Below are 24246 nucleotides of genomic sequence, written 5' to 3'. Positions count from 1 at the left end.
TTGAATTTGTTGCCTTTGACGGGCAACTCCGATTGTGCGGCGCCGCCTGCTGTGCGCCCTGCGTGCACCCTGTGCGCGCCCCGTGGGCACCCTGTGTGCACACCCCTTCCGTCCGCAAAACTTGGCTCATTTGCTTCATTTCGATTGCAGATCTATCTGACTAGATAAATGCGATGAAAAAATTTCCAATTTACTTTGTGGACTTTGCATATCCGAATCAAGAATATTTTAGTCTTTGTATTGTTTATTCAAAATATATATTTTATATATTTTTTTTTTTGAATAGGTACATTTTTTTCTGTTTAATTTTAGCAACACATTTTTAAAATATTTTTATTTTTTGCAGATTTTTTCTATTCAAGAGTTGTGAATTTAGAGAAATAAATTAAAGAGAAAATCTTTAAATCTTAAAACAAAAAACTGTTTCACTTCTAAAACTAAAAACTAAACAATCAGTGCTAAAAATAGTGTTGAAAAACGTAAGATGAATATACAAAAATAAACGTTGGCCTCTTCAAAAAGTAAGTTAAATTTAACTAAATTATATATGCATATATAAATTTTATTCTACAAAAAATTTAAAAGTAATTTAATCGAAAGAAATAAATGTGCTTCGGGCTTTGTTATACCCTGAACCCATTGAAAATGGGAAATCAGGGTATAATGGTTTTGTGAAAAAGTATGTAACGGGCAGAAGGAGGCGTGGCAGACCCCACAAAGTATATATATTCTTGATCAGCGTGACGAGCTGAGTCGATATAGCCCTGTCCGTCTGTCCGTCCGTCCGTCCGTCCGTCCGTCCGTATGAGTGCGTCGATCTCAGAAGTTATAAGAGCTAGAGAGCTGAAATTTGGCATGCATACTCGTGTGTACCATACGCAGTACGAGTTTGCTTTATTTTTTCGATAAATCGTCCGATAACTTTTTTATCGAGAATAATCGAAAAATTGATTTTGTTTTTTTAGCCTAACTTGAACATTTTTAGACCTGGAGTCTTCAAATTTGTGTTGTATATAAAGTTAATCGATACAAAGATTTTGTAATTTACAGATTTTGGATACCACGCCCCATTCGCCCCCAATTTGTAAAAAACGCATTTCAAATACTAGAGACTTGTGCTTTGGAATGTACACACATATTCACCATATGATTACACTCTGAAAGTTTCATGAAGATCGTATGTCTACAAAAGAAATTATTCGACAAATAAATTCTCATAATATTGCCCACACTGCAGCGCAGCCCAAGCGCAGTCGCTGCTTACTGCGCAGTTAGCAGAGCGCAGGCTTATGCGTGCGTGTGGATGCATGTGTATGTATGTGTGCATAAAAGAAGTGCAGAATGATTAGAATATCAGCTTGGAGGGTTCAGGGTATCTCCTAGTCGAGCAGTCTCGACTGGAGCCTTCTTACTTGTTTTGTTTTTTTTTTTTTTTTTTTTCGACTTTCCCGTTTTCTGGAAGTAATGACAACGTTTTGGCATCTATCGCTGCAGTTAGCTGCATTTAGTTGAATTTAACAGGTAATAAATTGATTTAACTTGTTTCTCTGCAATCGACTTGAAGACACCTGCCACCGTGCCACCGATGGCCAGCGGGCTGCCTGGGAACTGTAGCAATTGTAGCTCAAGTAGCTCTATATCTTATATAAATCGTCAGTTTTGACGCCGCCTTAGTTGAGCTATTAGCTCGTAAATTACGCGAACAGTGACGGAGTTGGTAATTAATAGGCGCCAATGGTAATATTACTCCCTGCTCTCTCCACTCTCTGACCAGTTCAGCCTCCCTCCCGGGTTTTTTTTCCCTCTTTTTTTCAACATTTTTTGCGCGAGGCATTCGTTAGGCAAAAACACATTTTATTTATAACTCGATGTCTCTGTGGAAAGCTGGAAATCGGATATCCTTCGGTCAGTTCACATAACTTTAAACCTTAAGTCGGACATGTTACACCGCTGGTCGTTGTCTCTCCCCTGGTCAAAGACATAACTTTAACATTCGCTGGAAAGTGGCCGGAAACTGCATGAAAAGTTCACGCTTATGGCCATAAAGTAAATGAAACTCTAACCGTTTTACTAGCCATAGGCCTTAAATACTAAGCACATACAAGTGGATTGGAGTCAGAGGCTTACTTTTACTTATTATAATTCAAGCTGAGCTGTTGAGCGGAGGAAAAGGCGATGTGAGCACTTGAAAGGTCTTAACTGACTTTACTACATATCATAAAAAATATTTTCGTGTCGTGTTTTCAGTTTTTATGAGTATGCATAAAAAATTTAGCTAAATCAGCTATTAACATAACTAGTTTCCGCATATCTTTGATTTGTATTTTTAGTCCTCAAGTATTTCATATTAATTGACATAAATTTATAGCATTTCAATTAGGTAAAATTTAAATACACACTATTTGCATATGCAGCTTTCCCAGCAGCTTAAAAGCTCTGAAAGCTCATGGCAGCTATCCTAAGAATTGCAACAACTTTCATAGAATGAAACGAATTTGGAGCATTATTATTATTATTACTATTATATCAAAAAGTTTTCGCCCAAATGGTGTAAACATAATCAGGTTATCAACACTAAAAGTTGTTCAAAGCTTATTCATTATTAAGTCTTAATCAGGCATCCGTTTACTTAGAAAACAATTGCTGATTGCTTTTTATTTGCCAACTCAATCTGAACATATTGACGTATTGACTCTAACGAAAAGTTGTCTTTCACAATAAACGCAAGCAACTTCCTGATTGGCAGTTTAAAAAAAATGTAGTTTGTGAGCTGTTAATCAACTGGAAATGCTTCACAAATCATTATGGAAAGCTTTACACACTTTCGCGAGCTGGGCTAATTTATTGCTGAGTGCACAGGAGCTGAAAATCCACTTTATTGGCAACACTATTATTATCGGACAGCCAAATGACACGCCCAGCCCACGACTGTCAAAAACCTCCTCAAATCTCAACCAAAAACGCATAAAAACTTTGAACGAAGCTGATGAAAAAAAAATAAATAAATAAAATAAATGGAAAATATTTTGCCAAAGGCTGATTTCCTGCAGCTGGCAATTCGTCAACGGGTTCGACTCCTAATAGGGAAATAATTAAAGTCTAACGTGCAACAATTTGGCGTCTGGTTGGCGAGATAAAAACGCGACCAGTTGATGGCAATTGCTTAGCTGGCTGAATAACGATATGGGGGTTCCCATGTGACACAGTTTTGCGTTTACGTCTTCACTTCAGTTGTCTCTCCGTCTAACACACACACACACACACTGTCCCTTTCTTCTGTTGTCTCTTTCTCAGTCTCTCAGCTTCCTTGGCCACGCTGCTGTTGCTCAGGTAAGTTCCGATTAGCTCACTGACGATTCTTTATCCCAGCATCTGGCGCATTCACCTCTATCAGCGGCACACAAAGAGCAGAAAATAAGAAAAACTGTTGATGAAAATGGAAAAAAAAAACTTTGGCGGAAAAAAGGGAAGCTTTGGATGCACTATGCGCTTTTATGAGAAATGATTTGCGATTTGTGTGCATTCGTTTGAGTTTTATAGACGTTTCATTACCAGCCAACATTTTCCCTACTCTCTGTCGTAAAAAAAGAACAAAAAAGAGGAATTTCCACAATTCTTTTTTTTTGTTTTGTTTGTTTTTGCACTGCTTAAATGAAAATGCATGGAAAATTGCAACTAACTGACATGCGACTGGCTGCGTGAGGGCGCGCGTGGGCGTGGCGCATGATATTTGCATGCGTTTTTAGTGCGCACTGAATGTTTAATGCGTTGCACAACACTGACAATGTTGTTGCCATTCAATTGGCATTGATTACAGCTAAAGCTCAGCTCTGCATTTCGGTTGCTCTTTAAACATTGAGTTGAAAAATACCAGACGAGGGCAGAGCGTGTAAATTTACGTAAAAATATTTAGGAATTTATATATAAATAAAATAAAACTATATTGAATTGAGCTCCATGATCTCAAAATAATCTGGGCTTCAAATGCCAGCACATTGAGGTCTGAATGCAGATTCTTCTTCTTCAAGGAGCTCTGTCCGTTCGTGTCAAGTGTTTGTTCAACCTGAATGACTTGGCGAGGGCGATTTTATACTCATTTCTGTTTGCTTTTGGTGGCTGGGCAACCCCTGGCGCTGCGACTGTTGCAAGAGACGCGTGCACACGCCGGGAGACAAAGCGCAAATGTCACGTTATCCCAGTGAAAGAATGGGCCAGCGGGCAAAGCGTACGCTCAATGTCTTTTCAATGGCGTTTAAAATGCAGCAATTAAACCGCAATTTCTATAAAAAATTACGCCTCGAATGCGAAAGAAAACAATTAAGGCGTGTGAGCAAGGACCACGCCGAGAGCAGCAAGCAGCTAAGAAGAGAAGGGAGCAGAGAGCGAGGAGCCAGTGAGGTCGGCCAGTGGCAGCGACGATGGCAGAGAGGCCATGACAACAATTACGAGATCCATTTAACTTTGGCAGGATGCGAGGAATGCGAATGCGACACATGTCGCAAAACGCAGCGGGAGACGGCGAAAGTCAACGGCGACGTCAACAAAACTGGCGACATGCCGACTAACACACACACACACGCACAGGCACACACACACTGTCAGATGCTGAAAGACATTCGCATTCATGTCCTGCGTTAAAAAGTCACAAAAATAAAAGGAGAGATAGAGCTGACAGAAGGGAGTGACTGACTAGAAGATGCCTAATGCACAAGAAATTTCGACTGAGCTAACAAGTTATATCAACTCTATCCTGATCAGTCCATGATCGGGTAGACAGGCGAACAGACTGAGGGCTATAGCCTCATCAGAAATATATATACTTTTTGATGTCTGCCACGCATCTTTCTGCCTGCTACACACATTTCCCTAGAACTAGCATACCCCAAGGTTCCTATTTTCAATGAGTATGTACACATACACACACACACACATATCTAAAAGGGCGAACAACTTGAATGTCGCCTCGCTAAAAGCGCACAAATCTTGGCAAACGTTGCAAATATGAAGCGGGACGAGTCCTGCCAGAGCAGACAATCCACACAGGATGTTTTTGCGCTCATTATGCGCCAGCTGCAGCAACACCAGCACCAACATGCAACATATGCGTGTGTGTGTGTGTGTGTGTGTGTGTGTGGGTGTGTGTGTGATTGTGTGCTTTGTTGCGCCTTGGCATAAACATAAAGTTCAAGCAATGAAACGCATTTCGATGCTTAACTTAATTCAAAGCACCGACTGGCATGATACCCTACAAATAAACTCAGCGAAAGGAAATTAATATTACTAATTTTATATAAATAATATTAAATTAAATTAGTATTGCTTAATTTATAAAAATAATATTAAATTATTTTTCTTTATATATGTAGATCTATATATATTATTAACATTTATTTTAATGTACATACATTTTTTTAATACAACGCATTTTCATTTTATTATATTCGTAATCGATTATTTCTTATTAGCTCATGAGCTTTAAGGAATTATTGGCCAACTCTACTCTAATCTAAGTTATTCTGATTTTCATCCAAGAAGAGAGTATCTAGGCGTCGGCTCTTTTGATGTAGTTTTACTTTCTTTTGGTATGTAAATAAATAAAAGTGATGTATGTGTCTGCAGCTGCATATGTGCTTATGTATTCACGGGGGTGTGTGTGTGTGTCGGAGTTTGTTGTGATTTCAGGTGCTTGTGTGTGTGAGTGTGTGTGTGTGTGTGTAATTGAGTTTCACTTGGAGCCCGCCTGACATTGACTTCATTCGGGACGCTACTGGCGTAAAGACAAATAGGCACAGCAAAGACAGTGTAACAGCGGTCCTGGGCGCAAGGAGGCGGGTTGCGGCCGGATGCCTGAGAAAGGCTCGCATTTTATTTGTTGAAGTGCAAGAAAAGCAGAAGTCAAAAAGGGCTTAATGCACTTAAGAATTATGCGAAGCATGAGCGAAATAAAGCACAAGAAAGAACTGGAGATATTGTCAACAGGCTTTAGAGGGTGTGTGAGGGCATAGATGAGGGTTGTTTGTGAGGGTGTGTGTGACACGAGACAGCAGTTGCTTGAGCTCTGCGATTATAATGCATTCCCACTTAATCCATGAGCGAAGCAACTGCAGTAAATTGGATTTGGAAATTTCGCGTGTTGTTTGTTGGCTTGCATAAAATCCCGTACATGAAAAGCAGGTGCTTTAAAGTAAATTGATGGGCAATATGTTTCCAGTGACGTCAGCTTGAAGAGTAATTGTAAAGCGGCTCTTTGACTATTCAGCTTAGCAAATGTTGTGCAGAAAAAATCGTTTGTCTATCTACTTAACATAGATGTGACACCGACTCGAACTGCAACGCCCGAGACACGTATTGACACACATTTTGCAACACTGGCTAGCTGGGCGTATTGCGACTAATGTGACTGTATTAAGACCATGAAAAATGCTTGCATAATTGTCAAGTTATGTGCAATGATGAGCAGCAACTACTGTCAAAATCGACTGACAAGCCCACAAAACACAGCCAAGCACCCAAACACACACACACACACACACAAAGAGAGACACAGCTATGAATGGTGTACTACATGAATGCAGCAAAAGAGCCGCAAAATCCACACAATACAAACACCATCCACACAAAGACACACACACATATATGCACGCAGACGGAGCCTTACACATACGCACCTATTGAGCTGGCAATGGGCATGAGCGAGACAGACTGCGTTTGGGCTCGTTCGCATTTTTGGGCTCGTTCAATATTGAATACCGAAACTGAATAAGTGAATCAATGAAGTGAATAGTGATTAAATGCGAGTGAGTGTGCATGTGTGTGTGCGTGTGTGTGTGTGTGTGTTGAGTGTGAGCGTGCATATGTGGAGCATCTCTGGCAGAGCTTACTGCTGCCCTTTCACGGAGTTCGCTCGCATTTGTGGGGCCTCAGCTCGTAAGCGTTTTGTGTGCACGATTATCGATGCCTTTTGGCAATCTCACATTCCGTGTCCCTATTGACACAAGCTATCAATTGTATCGATATGTTGGGTTTGAGGTCATTTGCCTAAATTTCCATAATGTTTGATGAATAGGGCGATAATCGTTTCTCAGCTAAATGTTCATATCTCTTAATTTCAAAGGGGGAAAACGAGAGACAGACAGAGGTGAAGTGATATATAGATGAAGAGTGAAGAGTGAGAGAGAAATATAATGAAATGACGGAAGAGGTATATAGCAAATAAGAGAGTGGAGGAAAAAGGGAGAGAGAAAGAGAGAGATAGAGTGAGTGACAAAGGGAGAGGGGGAGAGAGAAGATAAGAGAGGGATAGAGAAATATTGGAAACCAACACACACATAGAGGGAGAGAGAGAGAGGCTGAGAGATAGATAGAGAGAGTGAGACTGAGAAAGATAAGGTGGAAAAAATAAAATACTAATAAAAAGAGAGGCAAGGAAAAAATAGAGACAGACAATGAGAGAAAAATGAGAAAATAATAGATGAAAAAGTATGTAGAGAGAGGGATAAGATGGAAAAAAAGATACAGATAGCAGGATCGAAAATGAAAGAGAGCAGAGAGAGAGAGAGAGAGAGAGAGAGAGAGAGAGGAAGATTGGTCAAGATAGAGAGTAATTAGTAGATTAGCAGAGTGAACTGAAACTGATGATACACTAATCGATACGGCTAAATGCAGAGAATTTATAATAAGCAAAAATTTTGAATACTATGATTTTGCCTATATGTTTTAAATGATATTCAATCAGATGTAACCCTTATTTAATCTTTATACGTTAATTACATTACAAGTAGCAGTTCATTAATTTTCATTTCTATTCGGTGACCTTGTATATTCACATTATTATTATTGGAGTCTCTTTAGTGAATCCCTTTATATGTATGTAGCTTTTGCCAGCCATGATGGGCTCTAACATTGGGGATCAGTTAAAGTGTTACGATTGATTTCGGACTGCCCTCAGCCCGTTGGTGGGCTAATTTCGCATCGCTAGTGTCACCAGTTGCTGGCTGGCATCAATTCGCATTCAGCTCTGCCTCAGTGGTGCAGCAGCCTGGTCAACATGTAGGAACAGCAGACGTCAGCATGTTCCTGCGCCCGACACGTCATCTGCCCCTCGCCACTCGTTCCGTGTCCCGTGCTCCACGTTCCGCGTCCCGAGTCCCACACTCCATGTTTCACGCTCCAACCTCCCCCTCCAGCCGCCCCCTGCCATTCGGCGCTGCTCTCTCGTGTCGCTGCACTCACTCGTGCATACATGAAAGTCAATTAAGCGTATTAAGTGCAACTGTTCATGTGTATGTGTGTTTGTATGTATGTGTGAGTGTGCGGCTGTGTGGGTGGGTGGGTGAGTGGGTGGTTGTATGTGTTGTGTGCTGCTGTGCTTATCATGGCATTTCTTGGCATTGGCATCAAACAACAAACGTTCCACCACATTCGGAACGCCAACCCCATTCGATGCACGGCGGCAAACAGGCTTCCCTTTCAACTGCTGCAACCCTTTTGAGTTGGGGACGTTACGCGACAATTTCCATCATTCGATTGCTAAATACATATACAAGTATAAATACATGTGTGTGTGTGTGTGTGTGTGTGTTGGCTGTGTGTGAAATGTTTGCGGCTGATTGCGGTTCTTAATTTGCTTTAAGATATTGTACTTTGGTTTTGTCATCTCGTTTTCATATGATAAGTGCTTTACACTGAGCGAAAAACTCATCTGAAAAATCAATTATAGCGAGAATACGCGTTCTTAAAGCTTGATCTATCTAAATTATATGATTTATGCCTTATGATATTATTAATGTGTAAATACTTATATTATTTAAAAACAAGATTATTTTATTATTTATAAAATAGAATATTTTACATAAACAGCAATTGTTATTATAATACATAATAATAAAAATAAAAAATGTATTAATATATGATATAAATATTTATATAAATAGTTGATAATTTTTTAAATTCATAATCTAGCTTACTTCAATTTTTTAAACTTAAGCTTCTTTACGGGGAATTAGAAACTTGAGCTGCTTTAATTTTATTTCCACCTCAAACACTTACAAATCTGGAAAGTAGTATAAGTACATAAGGACGATAGAGATTATCTGCCCTCAGGTACATTTATGGATATTTGCTCTGAAATTTCTTTTAATAAAAAACGATAGATTTTTTGTCTAATTCTAAACAAAAATTTCCTTGAGCTTTATTTGGAAATAAATTCTGATGATGTCAAAGTTTTAATGCTAATTCTTAATATAAGTTGCTTGAAGTAAATATGACTTAAGTAAATATGACTTTGGTTGAATTGTCTGTTAATGGGTTGACAAACTGTGAGCTTGCTCAAACAGCTTCAATGCATGGCTAGACCAATATTTTGCCATTCTCATTGGCTTGTTTTGCTTTTTCCGAATAATAGAATTTGTGACAGTTGGCACAGGCACAGGCACAGCCCCAAACACGGAATGCATCTCAAGTTGTGGCATTTACATATCTCACTTGTCTTATGACTGTGTTGTCTCTCTTGTTGCTGCTCCTGCTACTCCTGCTGCTGTTGCTGCTCCTGCTGCTGCTGCTTGCTGCAGACAACATTACGCATACGCAATGTTGTACGGGCAGTGCCTGCAATGCTTGTTGCACTGCCTCGGCAGGATAAGCTGCACACACACAGAATATCGTTGCTGCTGCTGCTGCTGCTGCAGCCTGCACCCCTTAGAGACGACACATGCGAGCGTCCTGGCCGCACTCCCCCGCCCTGGGGTCGCGCCTTTTCAAGTGTTAATTGTCGTATGCAAATTTTTGCGCATCCACAAAATGTAACAAAACACGATTTTGAAAGATGCAAATTGGGTGTTGCTGCTGCTGCTGCCGCTGCTGCTGCTGCTGTTGGTGAGTCCAGTGAGTGTCAAAATAAGCTTTAAATTACGACATTGTTGCTGCTGCCCAACTGCAGGCATCAGCTCCAGCCTCAGTCCCAGTTCCAGTCCCAGTCCCAGCCTTTGCCAGAAACGTGCGGCGTAATTTGCAACTGACAAGAGTGAAAGTTATGCGAAAGGGCTGCAAAAAGCTGGCAGGGCTACGGCTCGGATTGGGGCCGCCCGCACAGTCGACCGCACGTCTGCCTGCTAGCTGTAGCAAAATGTCACTTTTGGCCAGGATGCGCCAGGAGGTGGCCCTGGACTGGCTCGGACAGGCCGCATGCGTGATTCTGACATTTGATTAGGTTGCCTTTGTCGAAATGTTAATTTTTGCATTGAAGGTGCGAGGACACAAGACCTTCTGCTGCCTCCTCTCTCACTCTCTCTCTCTCTCGCTCTCTCTCTCTCTCGCTGTCGCTTCCATTAGGCTAGACTCAATTGCGACATATTGTTTAGTGGCCAGTTAGCCGCAACTCTCGGATAATTATCGATCTTTCAGGCCATTTTAAATTCGAAATGCTTGCCACACACACCGCACACACACACTAACACAGTTGGCAGCTGCACCTAATAAAGCAAACACGAGTAAATTTCCATTTCGAATGCGAAGCGTCATTTGCAAATTGAGACAAATTGCGGCTCAGCATTTACTTAAGGCAATCTCACTTATTACAAAATTGACAAAAGACAAACGCATAATTGCCATATAATAATCATAATCCGCACAAAGCAAACACGTTCAACAGACGTCTGCATGCCACACACACTCGCACACAGATACACACAGAGGCAACACACACTCTGGCAAAGACATTCAAATCCACATAGACGTAAGGCGTGTCTGGGCCTCTTCTTCAACTTGGCCACTAATTAAGAAGACAAACTCTAAGCTGTGCATACATATATATATATATATATTTATATACATATACATATATACGTTTTAAATCAAGAGCTTGCCTCAAGGATTTTCACTCCGAGTTGACGCTTTACTGTGCATTGGCTTACTTCGTTTCTATTGATGTTAGCCCACAATTGAAGTCCATTTAAAACGCTTGATTCAAACATGAGCAAGAGCTTGGCAAATGCGGCCAGCAATTTAACTGGCCTGGCTAATATTTACATGCTCATATTTATAATTTAGCACGTCAGTGCAGTTCAGCAAACATAAATATTACAAACTATCAGATTTGACATTTAAAGCGATTGGCTTGGGTAGCCCTGAAACTAGAGCAGCAGCAGCTGCCAAAGGGAACTCTTCACCAAGAAGATGCTAAGGGCAGCCTTCGTCTTAATTTATAGCTGTATTTGGTATAATTAAGTAGAGCCTTAATATGGCGGTAAATAACTCATCTTACAAAGTGTAGTTCATAACTTTTCTGATGTCTTTTTGGAAACCTTTGGCATGTTAGAGATGACTAATAATTATCCGAATATTGTTTAGACTAAGTATATGAATTTAAAAAAAAAATTATTTAATTAAGTAATGTATAAATTTGTTGAAAAATATATTTTTAAACAAATTTTAAGTAAATATATGTCATCTTTAATGCAGTAATTGATTTATTTATCGATTGATTGGTTTATTTATTTATTTCTTTCTTTATTTATGTATTTATCTGTTTTTATATTTATTTATTTATTTATGTATTTATTTATTATTTATTTATTATTTATTTATTTATTTATTTATTTATTTATGTATTTATTTATTAATTAATTAATTTATTTATGTATTTATTTATGTATTTATTTATTTATTTATTTATGTATTTATTTATTTATTTATTTATTTATTTATTAATTAATTAATTTATTTATTTATTTATTTATTTATTTATTTATTTTTATTAATTAGTTTATTTATTTATTTAATATTAAATGTTTTCAGAGAATTAATTCTAAATAACAATTTTGTTTAAAGCCAGAGCAACAATCAAAGATCTATAACAGTTCCACTTTCACTTTTATTGATTTAAGCCCTTACTAAAGCTCCGCTAATGATTTAATTAATGTCAATTCCTTGTAGGCCTCAAACTTTGCATTTATCTAAATATATATTATTTATATATTTTTTATCTTACCAAATTCGGTGACTTCATTTGTTTAACTGAGTTCACAATTTTTTAATAAAAAATGGAAATCCTTTGTAAAATTATTTATTTATTAAGTTATACAGAAGTTTTTAAGCAAGACTTAGGGGAGTGACGGTACTGGTAGGAACGTTGCGACTCTTTGAAATATATTTTTTATACAATATCATTTAAAAATACATATGTGTATTCGATATAATAATAAACAATATTGGGTTAAGCAGAGTTCTTTAATATAAGCTGTGTTCACAACAAATCCATTCTAATCGCTTAAATAAATAGCTGATGAATAACTTATGCGAGCATAAAAAGTACACACACACACACACAATCACACCGCACACACACAATTTGTGAAATTTTATTAATTTTCCACTCGTTCAATTTGAAAATGGAAACAAATTTGAAAATTGTTGCCCAATTTGTAGTTTTATCACAAACAAAAGCTTTGTTTTCTGCTTTTATTATAAATTTTATTTTGAATTTTATTTTATTTTTATTATTTTTGTGCTTCTGCTGCTGCTGCTGCTGCTTGTTGTATTACCGCAGAAAACGCTTGCAGCCATAAAACGAATGTCGACACAGCAACACCAATACAAATAACACCTATACACACATACCTACACACACACACACACATAAATACAGTGTCACGCCCTGAGGCAGTTCTATGCTAGCGCCCACAATTGCCATATCGTGCAATTTTTTTTTACCATTTTCTTTTTTTTTTCTATTTCTATATATTTTTGTTTTTCCTCATTTCGCCAAAAGTCAAACACGGAAAATTTATTTATGGTGCTGATATGGCAACGCCAGCAAAGTGCAGCTGGGCGCCGCTCGTTGGGCGGGGACGGAGGCGGGCATGGTCGTCTAGCATTTATGGCGGCGTTTAGAATTTTTCAACTGTTGCGCAAGGCATTTTATGAGGCAACCGAGAGCCAAAACACTCCAACCAGCCCCAAACCAACCGAAATGAGAGAAACTGTAAGGAAAAACGCATAAATTTTATGACTGACTGAACGATGAGGTGGGTTGCCGGAAGGGGCAAAGCAAGCGGCGTAGGGGGGAGGGGGAGGCGTTAGGTCTGTTGCACTCAAATAACTGTATAGACCGCATTTTCACACAAAAAGTACGCCGAAATTTTCAACTAAATTATTCATTGAGCGCGCAATTGAGCTGGAAATGTGAACACACCATGTGTGTGTGTGTGAGAGAGAGAGACAGAGATAGAGAGTGCGGTTGTGCGAGCCTGCAAGTGCAGAGCGTGTGTGTATGTGTGTGTGCGGTTTGATTGTCTGCTTGCCTGCTCGTTGGCACTGTCTGGGCACGTAGAATTGGCGGCTGTTTGGCTTCCTGGTCGCTGGGGCAACTAAAAACATTAAAATAAAAGCAAGGAAGAACAGTTAACAGAAAAGTGCCGACAATTCAATGCACTTTCTAGCCGAATGCTTCAAATTGCAGCGGCTACTAAAAGATAGGTATATAATAAGCATATATATATTTTAGTATACATACAAGTACAGTAGACTCCCGATAATTCGAAATGCCAAGGGGCTCAGCTTTTTTCGATTTACACAGAAATGCAACTTATCGAGAATTATTGAGCACGAATTTCTTTCAAGAGGATAGAATTTTCTTCGATTTATCGAGATTCGATTTTATTTGAGTTTAGTCAAAATCAAATAACATCATTTTTGCATTTGATTTTGTAATATCTTTAATCATGTATTTTATTTGCATACGTAATATAATTTTTAGCCTTTAATAATAATTAATAATCATATTTTCTCAGGGCTTGCATTCCTTGATCTAACAAGCCCTCTGAGTTCTCAGTAAAAGCTACCATTTAGGTACTCTATTTAGGCTTTATGTTTCGTATATTGCGACACCAGCGAAGCATTCGGAGTTAGTGTAAGCCAGTACAAAAGAGAGGAGTAGATGTAGGGTAGAGTAGAGTAGAGTTGAGGCACTGCGATAACTCTAGTCATGCATGCTACTCAGCCACTTGACACTTTGTTGCAGGCCCCGCGGCTACATTTAAACCCAAGCGTACACACACACAGAAACACTCACACACACAGAAACACTCACACAGTCATGCAGAGGGAGACAATAAACGAAATTGTTTTTGCGGCAGCTCGATCCATATGAAAAAGAATATAATGCGCGCAAAAAAGCTGTTCTACCATTAGTTTTATCACTTCTGTCAAGTCTGGAAGTGACTTAGATGACTTTGTGTAAGAGTATTACCATTAAATTGGTATTGTTATCGGTAAACCGATATTTATAGGTTCTGGAAATGTTCTAATAGTTATCCTGTTAATAGCTTAGGCCTTAGATACATCTACAAATTAATCGACCAAGACAACTGTGAATTGATGTCCAATACGATTAAATTTATTATACACTTTGCTCACATTTTACAAAATTTGTTAAGTTCACTTATATCTGCTTCTGTAGAGCGTCAGCGTAAAGGATCAATACAGTCACTTTATAGATACATTTAGCTGTTCGTAAATGGTTTTCTTATATGACAAATGTGACAAATATACAGAGACCTTAGACTTACCTGTAAATAGGGCGAAGAGCATGTGGAGCTGCCAGGACTTCGAATACGTATAGCCGATCAAGTGTATAATGAAAAGCAATAGGTAAATTGTAATGGTAAGGCTCACGAATACGTAGCATACGATATACACTTTCAGAGAGAATAAATTTTCCTAAAAGCAAAATATTTCACATTGATAAGAAAAGCAAATTCAATCGTGCGAGGCCGTTTCGTTACCTTCCAGAGAATGAGGATAAGAGCGAGGCTGAGGCTTATTAATATAATGAAGAGTATTATTGACAGTGTTATTGTGACTTCGTCATTATCTAATCAAAGTGAATGAATTGAGCAAATCAGAAAGATCCGAGTACATCTCCGGATAGCATAGATACCTTTCGCAATCAAAATATAGAGTAAGAGACTTGCAACTACTACTTGCAGAACAATCGAGATGAAGCAGAGTATGCGGTAAACGGCGCGACCTGGCTTCACCCAATCCACCCATACGCACCCACACATCTCCAGTTTTAATGATTTGATCAAAAATTTGTGATTTGAAGGCATTTTCCAGGCATTGTTTCTACACACTTTCATCCAAGTTGATGATGGTAGAGCTGCTAGAGCCTCTCTGTAGCGACCTGCGAAACCAGCTGTAATTCCAGGCTCGGGCTGGACTTAAGCTGGCCAAGTTGAAGTTTGGGGCTGGAGCTTTTCGACAAGACCAAATCTCGACTGCATAAATTAATTAAAGCTTTTTTTGTTGCAAATCAGACAAGGGAATTTGACACACCTCTCGAAAGGATTATGCGGGCGGCTCTGGCAGGGGCAGCTTAATTGCGTTTGCTAGTTGAAAGGCTGTGGGCGGGGGTGTGAGTGCTGTGGGTGTGTTAACTGACGTGATTTGCTGGGCATTTGTTGCTGGAGCGACCACACGGCTGTCTGATCAATTTGCTGCAACCTGACAGATTGAGGCAGCAGCAGCCGCAGCAGCAGCAGCAGCCGCAGCAGCAGTAGAAAATGTCATCATCGCATCCTTCCGTATCCTTGCGCCCTCACATCGGCTCATAACTCAGGGCCCGCCTCCTTCCAATGCTGGCGAAAAGTGCAAAACTCATTTATCAAATGGTCAGCACGCTGACCTGCAGCTGCACCAATGGCAATGCCACAAAAAGTGCAACAATTGCTGTGGCGCCACTTTCACACATACAAAAAAATAAAAGAAATAAAAAAGAAATCCAAAATGGCAAATAAAAGAGGCGCCAAGAGGCAAGAAAAATGGCCCCGTCCCGCCCCACGCCCACCCATCGTCGCTCGACGCTCGTCGTTCGACTCTTGGCTGCCAGAACGCACTCATAAATCATAAAATTCCATGCAGCCCAGCAGCAATGGCGCCATCGTCATCTTTATAATCTGGCAAGGCATCGCCTGTCCCACCGCACGCCGCACACCGCGCACCGCCAACGAGCCAGTTCCAGTTCAGAAAAGGAATCGGTTCTGCATTGGCTCTATGCGGGCGTAACCGCTGGACTATGATGTTGCAATTTGTAGCTGGTAAAGTGTGAAATTGCGTTGGCAACGCGAATTGTTTTTCTTTTCCTTTCAATTTCCCTTTTCTTCTTTTCACTCCCCCATACACCCACCCACCAGCAAATGAACTGCCACTGGGTTGACGCTAGGAATCCGTTGTAGTTCCGCATCTTTAGGCAACGTATAACTGTAAGCTTTGCAGCAGAATCAACTGCAGCAGTGCTTTTCTTTTTGCTAATTTGTAGTTGAGTGTAATTGATACACTGTGCAAATGGCTTGAGTTGAAATAATCAGTCAAATAGTATTAGCAGAAATGAGCTCAAAATTTTATAAATTTTGGTATTTTTTAATTACTTTAATCATTTTAGTAAATAAATCCCTCAGCTCTTTTTTTACACTTAAAAAGAGAAGCAATTTGTGTAGACATTTTAAGCAAAATGAACGCACAAATAAATCAATTAGCTGCGTACAAACACCAGCTCCATTTCAGCTTGAGTCACCTGAGCAAGGATCTACGGTGCGTGGCCGAGCCACAGCCCACGAGCCACGAGCCATGAGCCACGAGCCACGAGTGTGAGCGTAAAGTGTTGTCCTGGACGCGACGGCTAATTGATATAAACGACTGTCTCCTACGGTTCGTAATGCCAGCTGAAAACCTGTGCAGCTTTCACTGACTTTGCCTTGATGAAAATTTATGCGACGCCACAATGAAAGTTGCAATTTTTTGTATTTATTTAAATTTTACTTTCCTTCTATTTTGTTTTTTTCTTTATATTTTGTTCTTTGTGATTTTTAGCCATTTAGCCAAAGTTGTTTGGCTCAAGTTGCGCACAGCAGGACGTTGCCTAATGCAATTCAGGACATTTATTTGCACCTGTCGCTGGCTGCCTGATGGCCTCACTGCTCGGCTGCCTACTTAGGTTAAGCGATGCCTGGAAGCCACTGACATGCAACAGAATTTATAATCATACACACACGCACACCCACACACCCATACACACACACGCGCGCATAGCACTTGCCACACCTGAACGATAAAAACCCACAAAATTTTGCGTGCGTTAGTTATGAGGGCGGTATCGTCGCCGAGTGGGCGTGTCGATTGCATGACGCCCCGCATTTACACACACAGAGACATACACCTGCAGAAGTAACAGCATCCGAGCCCGAAACACTCTGCATCCATCGTTGACGTTGTCTGGCAAAGTGCGTGTCTCGATTTCTACATAATTAAACTACATCAGCCATGCCACTTGCCGTGGTACATGTTGCACGGCGCCTCCATCAGCAGCTGCACCAGCCAGCCACCCGGCCACCCGCCGCCCGTTGGGCTTTGGTTACGTGTGCGTGGCGCCACCACTTCCGGTTTGCGCCGGCTGTGTCCGGACGACCGGCAACGAACAGCAACAACTTTGCCGCTAAACTTTTAATGCACGTGCACTGGCCAAAGCGAGCAGGAAAGAGAGAGCGACAGATCGAGAGAGGGGGCGGGGTGAGACAGTGAGAGAGAGAGAGAGAGAACAGTAAGACGGGCAACCAACGGAGGCAAGGGAGGCTGACTTTTGGGTAACGGATTGTGGTAGCATTGGGTGGCATTCCGTTGGCAGCAATTGACATGGTAAACCTAGGCCAGCCGGCAAAGCGGTCGAAAATGTATTCAGTGCCGGCAACGCCTCTTTGCTTTATAAATGTTGAACGGTACCAATGTTGTTATTTTATACAAGATTTATTTATATTATTAATAAATATATTTTTAAATTATTGAACAATAATTTCTTAATTTTTAGGGAGTGTCATATTATCTTATAGATTAATTTTGTTATCTTTATGGATATGTGCTCTTATCTTAACAGCAATGTAAAGTATGTAAAGTAAAGCGTCTGTAAATAAATTGAAAAAATTTATTTTATGATGCACGTATAGATGCATGAGAATCTTTGTCGAGCGGTGTGGCATTCTGGTTATACAATCTTAACAGAATGGCAACCTCAAGAATAGGTGGTCTAAAGTTGTGTAAGTATGTTATACACTGCTAATTGCATTAAACATGTAATAAATGGTATATGAAAGAGAAATTAAAAATAATTCGTTTATTAATCCGTGAAATTGCATATGTCATACTTCAATCTCAGTTATTTTACATTCTTTATAAAGTAATCATAATCAAGCTATGTTACTTTATGGGACATTTAGAAGACATATGGAATATATAATTTTTAAATGTATTGTTTAATTATTTCAGTTCTGTTGCACTTCTATTCAACTTGGACATTTTTGCTGGGTGTCACAGTTCTTATAACATAGTTTGTGCTTACGTCTATGCGAGTGTGTGTGCGTGTGTGTGTGTGCTTTGTATATTGTTGTTGTAACTGCGTCTGCCTCGTTTGCACGAAAATTTGTTGGAATTATTTCGAGCAGTTCTAAATTTCGCAATAACGAGCCGCATTTGACGGGCATACAAATTGCATGCCTCTGTCCTGTAACTGGAGCTGGGTCTACTCCTGGTTCTTGGTTCGTCGCTGAACGCTTTGTTAAAGGCAAGTCAAGTGCGTGTGTGTGTGTGTGTGCTTTGAACTTTCTTGGTCTGGGCCTCGTTTGTGGCACCAGCTAAAGAGCTGCAGGGCAGCCAAGTTGCTGGCCGGGCCACATTGCAGATAGTACATAATTAAATAGCTTAAACATGCCGCCGATTCGGTCGAAGACAGTAACAAACACAATCATTTAACCAGCGCCATCTTCTCAGCAAATTCTGCAACTTAAGTAAGAAAATATTTGTGCAAACTTTTCAATTTTTCAACATATCCTTTGGCTTGAGTTTTTTTTTTTTTTTTTTTTTTTTTTGGTTTTCTCTTCTATCTCTCTTGTGTGTCCTTTGTGTTGCTCAGTTCAAGCAGGCTGTCTCTCTCTCTCTCTTCTCTCTCTCTCTCACACTCTTTTTGTTTTTGTAACGAAGCAATCTTCTTGATTTAGCTATGGAGCCATTAACACGGATTGATTGCCCCCAAGGACATGAGACGCCAAGTGGCTTAAAGGACAAGCGACACAGCTTCTGCTCCAGCTTTCGCCTGGGCTTCAAGATGATTTCGGCTATAGATAGTCGTTTTGTGCGCATACAGAGAAGAGTGAAAGTCGCCGTTTGCTCTATAATACTCATTGGCAGCATCATTTGCCGTAGTCGCTGTCCCCTGACATTTAGCAATTGATTTTAGCTTGCTGGAAGATTTGCCGCTTTGAATCTGCGAGCAGTAAAATTCTTATACACATGTTAACAATAAACATATATGTATATCTCAACTTGTATAAGTATTGTTATATTTCATTATTATACTATAAATAATTTACTATATTTCATAATTGTATTAATATATTTTAAACTAGTTTACCAATTTGAAAACTTATTTGACTATTATATATATTATTATAATATGCAATATATTGTTATATAATATAATCATTGATTCAAATGGAAAACAAAAATTATATATTTATATATAAGTTTCTGATTCTCCCATCTCCAAATCTTAATCTCAAAGATCTAAATAATTTTATAGATATTATTGGATGTGAGAATCTAATTTGCTTAAATGTTTTCCAATGGATCCCAAGATTTATATTTCGTCATTACGAATTCTTTCTCAACTTTAGTAATGAGAACTGTGAAATGGTGGTATATTTTATTACTTTATTCATTAGCTGCTGTAGCTTGTGCCTATTGCTGCCAAAGCAAGCTAATATTCAAAACTTATCGATTAAACAATCGTAAAATGCTGAACTGAACTTTTGCTTAGCATGCTTACTCCCTCTATTTCTCTCGGTCCTTTCTCCAGCCATTCTCTCTCTCTCTTTCTCTCTCTCTCTCTCTCTCTCTCTCTCTCTCTCTGTCACACACAGAGCCTGTCATGCTAATAAGAAACGCTTTGTTATGCATTTCCTTCCGCTTACGTGGCCTGACTTAAGGCGCATTTGCAAATTGAAGACGAAGTGCAAGTGCCATCAAATTGCGGGCCTCCGATACGGGATGCAGCTGGGGCAGGGCATGGGTCGAGTGCGGTAGGGTTGGGTATGCAAACCTTAAAAACGTAAATTGAAAACTTTGCCCTCGCCGCGCTGTGTGCCACACACTGTTTGGCAGTTGGTTTTTGGCCGTGTGCGTGCCTTGTCAACATAATTCAGCAGTTGATTGAATAGAGCACGGCTTACGGCATCAGCGGGGATGGGGTCTATGGCCATAAAAGCGCCGGTCGGCGACATAAAACGCCTCGTAGTCGATGGCCCCCGTTATCCGCTATCCGTTTGGCTGGCAACTTTTGCTGCGCCAGTTTTAAAATCAAATGCCTCATTTGTACGGCTTACGCTTACGGCTGTTGTCGATAGAGAGAGAGAGAGGGAGAGAGAGAGAGAGGGGGGGAGAGGGGGAGAGACGGAGTGGACTGCTCTAGGGGTGCATAGCCGAGGGGGGCAGCGTCAGTGTTACCGGTTCCGGTTGCGCAAACCGCAAAGATTAATTTGTTATTGCTGCGTGTCGTTGCTACCGCTCCTGCTGCTCCTGCTACTCCTGCTCCTGCTGCTGCTGCTGCTTTGTTGGAGTTATAGGTCTTTGGCAGGAAGTCCTGTCCTGTCGGCGCTGGAATTTTTAGCGCAGCACTAAAGGTGCAAAGGAATTTAATTAAATGTTCTTCTCACTGCCAATGGCAAAAGTTTTACAGGCAGCAGTTTGTACCTACAGCTCGACAGCCGCAGCTTCTTCGGCCGCACACAATGCAAAACTTGCCATGTTTGTATGCTGGGGCCGGGCTTTCGGCTAAGCCGTCGTCCGAAGCGCAGCTCAATAAACTTGACAAATTTACACAGCCCCGGCCACGGGGCTGCCCTTTTGACTGCAGCTGGCCTCCACGCTAAGTCCACACCTCACTCAGGCCGCTCTCGGACAGCCAATTGTGGGCACTAACAAGACATGAAAGCCGCTTTGCCAGCCAAAGTGCCCCAGCAAGAAGCCGCCTTGGCGGAGAAGTCGAAGAGGCAACTACAGTGGGCCAAAATGAATATAAAAGCGCGAAAAAAAAATGCAAGTAATTTAAGTACGTGTTTATTAAATATAATTGTTGTAGAAAATCATTGAAATCATATAGATTAATTCTTTGCAGATGGTAATATTAGTTTAATAATCCAGTTCATAATCGACTAACAACGTCAATGTTTAGTCAGCAAATCAATCAAAAAATTCACATTTCTAATCAATCATAAACAATTCCTGAGCTGCAAATTGTCTTTAATTGGGCCCCACAAAATGCCGACGCTCATCCACATTGGCCGGCAGTTCAAACAGTCAGCCTCGACTGACCAAATCGCTAGGATGGGCTCAAAGCGAATGCTTTAAAGAGTTCATAATCCAAAATGTACACAAACCCAGACAGCAAAGCACAGCCGAGCCCAGACCGGAGCACAGAGCTAGTAAAACAAACTGATCAATGGGCTATAATACGGCAGACGGTCGGGCCAGAGTGGACAGAGTGTTGCTGTTGCTTCTGCTGCCGCTGGTAGGTGGGGTGAGGCTCTCCGAGCCGATGTGGGCTGGAGTGGAGTGGAGTGGAGTGGAGTAACCGGACCGGGCAGACATAACAGGACAGATGGCATGAAAAATTATTTACTGCAAGAAAAATCGCATGCAACATTTTTGCACAGAGTCCCTGGCTCTGAATCTGGGGCGGGGCAAGGGGCAAGACAGGCCCTAAAGGCAGGCACAGTCAGGAGCCAGGCCAACGTGAGCTTTTGTTGGGAGGCTAACGCATTGGGTATAGGCATGGTGCGCGCACTATGGGCGACCAAACGCTGGCTAGGGACAAGGACAAGCACAGGGATAGGAACAGGGAACAGAAGCAGCAGTGGGCAGTCGGCAGTTGGCAGTCAGCAGTTGGCAGTCGCATGATGAAGTTGCCAATGATGATGATGGGCCACGGCTATGACTATGGCTAAGGCTGACGCTGATGCTGATGCTGATGCTGATGGTGATGCTGATGCAGGCGACACAATAATGCTGCCATTAATCTTCTGGCACGACTGATTTGTTTGACTTACGGCTCACGGCGACAGCCACAACAGCGAAAGAGAAAGAGAGAGAGAAAGAGAGATAGCGAAGGAGAGTTGAACCTACATATATATATATAGATAGATAGATAGCTGGATAGATGGATGGCTGAATGGTTGGTTTGGCTTGGTTTGGCTTGGCTTGGCTTGGCTTGGTTTGGTTTGGTTCGGCTCGAGAGTGGTAGCTGGAACAGCTTAAAGCCTGGCCAAATGCAGCCAGTTGCCAACGCACATTACAAAATAATTTGTGTAAATCATTTCTGGCATTATGTAAGTCCGGCCCCCATTGCGTTGTCTCGCTGTCTGCGAAAGCTCACTAAAACTTTAATTGTACAGCCATCAACACCAATCAGCCGGTGTCGCTGACAGTTGTCAACAGCCTTAGCGGCATTCATAATTTTTTGGCTTGTTAATGAAAGGTTTTGCTAGCCATCAATGTGTCTATGGTACCTGGATGGCAAAAAGAGCGTAATTACACCATACAACAAAGACATGAAAGCACTCTCATTCAATCACCGTCACTTACCTTAAGTTTCTTGTGATATTTATCTCATTCTTAATTATTACAAATATTTATATACTTTACAAAAATAATCATATAAATTGGAGAAATACGATATTCATATTAGCTTTCTTTTCTCTTAAAAAAATACTTGAAAAATGAATATTGCTGACTTTATATATTTATGATGTTTGAAGTATATATGAAATCAATTTTGGTAGATTAGATAAACCTTTTTGCAATCTATTTAGCTTTCTGTGAAACATATTTGCAAGCATTGTGCATGCGCCTGCAATGATGTTGTCTAGTGTGACGGAGGCCGAGTGGAACATGTTATAACAAATGTTAGCCGCATGTTCAGCAATCATTATGTCATGTGCGTCGCTCTCTAGGCACGATTAACAATCACTCAGCCGCCAGCGGCGCTGCAGTCGGCGCAGTTGCAGTCGCACTTTCCATCTCAGAGACAGACTCTAAGTCAACCGCACAATCGGTGTCCGATACAGCTTCGAAATGGACTTGTTCAACTTTCGATTGGCGGAGCCGTCAGCTATGTGGTAGTGGAGAGTGTCGGAGAGTGCTGATAGAGAATGGAGGAGGTGTGCAAGCGAATCGCAAACGACGACGACGACGACCGCAAATTACTCCACTTGAGTGCGAAAATTGCACTGGCGGAAAATCAGTCAAGTGAAAACATTTTTGCGAAACTCCTCTAGCGGAATGGGCCGGCCAATGTTTAGATTTGGACATTTGGTGCATTACGGTCAGGGTTTCCAGAGCGTCAGCCTGTCTGTCTGTCTGCTCATGCATTGTGGTCGCGTGTAGAAAAGATGAGTTGGATAGTGCGATTGATGACCGCATTATCCAATCATTTCGCTGATTAAGTCATAATATCAGACTTTGGCATAATTTTATTCACTTGAAAGCATAAAATTTAAATTATATAAAATAATTTTTTTTTTTTTAAATATATATATATTTCAAACTTAATTTATTACACGTTAACTTAAAGTTATGCATTTTAAATTTATGGCACAATTGCGCTTGGAAGCATCTTATTTAAATTATATAAAATAATTTCCTATTTTATTTGTTCTTATATTTATTACACATTAACTGAAACTCATTTACTTTATGTATATTTATATTATTTATTTATATTATTTTAATAATATTTTCGAGTAAGTTGTACATTAAAAATAAAAATTGAAAATTAATTACATGTAGTAAACTATAAAATATATTTTAAATGAATTCCTTTTTTATTAATTAATTAATTATTAATTAATTAATTCAAAATGGAATGGAATACATTTTTCCAAAGAATAATGTTATTTCTATTATATATTATTATAATAACAATGTATTATGTTAATTACTATTAATATAACACAGAGAGCAGAATGGTATATTTTTAATTTCTTTACATAAACAAAATTTTTTTTTGTTTGCATTTTCTTATTGGTTGATGGAAAAGATAGTAAATCAGTTGTATAGTGAAAGATCTGCGACTTACCAACTATCTGACAGTCATTTGTTGGCCATTAGCCAACTTAGCCAACTAACCAACTGGCCAACTGAGCATCTGCC

At 40.1% G+C, this 24246-nt stretch overlaps 2 protein-coding genes across 5 annotated transcripts in view; one reads left to right on the top strand and one right to left on the bottom strand.

The window, feature by feature from the left end:
• Positions 1-24246, top strand: part of mbl (splicing regulator muscleblind) — a 258467-nt gene that overhangs the window by 17528 nt on the left and 216693 nt on the right. For 3 of the 4 annotated variants that reach the window (XM_089469888.1, XM_089469886.1, XM_089469887.1), the window contains exon 2: positions 347-521. The exons of the other annotated variant lie outside the window; for it this stretch is intronic. The gene's annotated coding sequence lies outside the window, so the exon portion shown is untranslated. The remainder of the gene's footprint in view (positions 1-346; positions 522-24246) is intronic. 4 annotated transcript variants of the gene reach the window in all.
• Positions 14371-15136, bottom strand: LOC149268683 (uncharacterized). Its single transcript, XM_089470922.1, has 4 exons — positions 14936-15136; positions 14781-14869; positions 14565-14715; positions 14371-14502 (listed from the first exon to the last, which is right to left on the bottom strand). Exons 1-4 carry the CDS (start codon positions 15105-15107, stop codon positions 14438-14440), a joined length of 477 nt encoding a protein of 158 aa, XP_089327048.1. The 5' UTR covers positions 15108-15136; the 3' UTR covers positions 14371-14437.

Source organism: Drosophila arizonae, chromosome 5 (assembly GCF_054131065.1).
Source record: "Drosophila arizonae isolate 15081-1271.41 chromosome 5, UAZ_ARI_1.0, whole genome shotgun sequence".
NCBI classification, from domain to species: Eukaryota; Metazoa; Arthropoda; class Insecta; order Diptera; family Drosophilidae; genus Drosophila; species Drosophila arizonae.
Note: the sequence above shows the minus strand (reverse complement) of the source record. Positions and strands in the feature narration are given on the sequence as shown.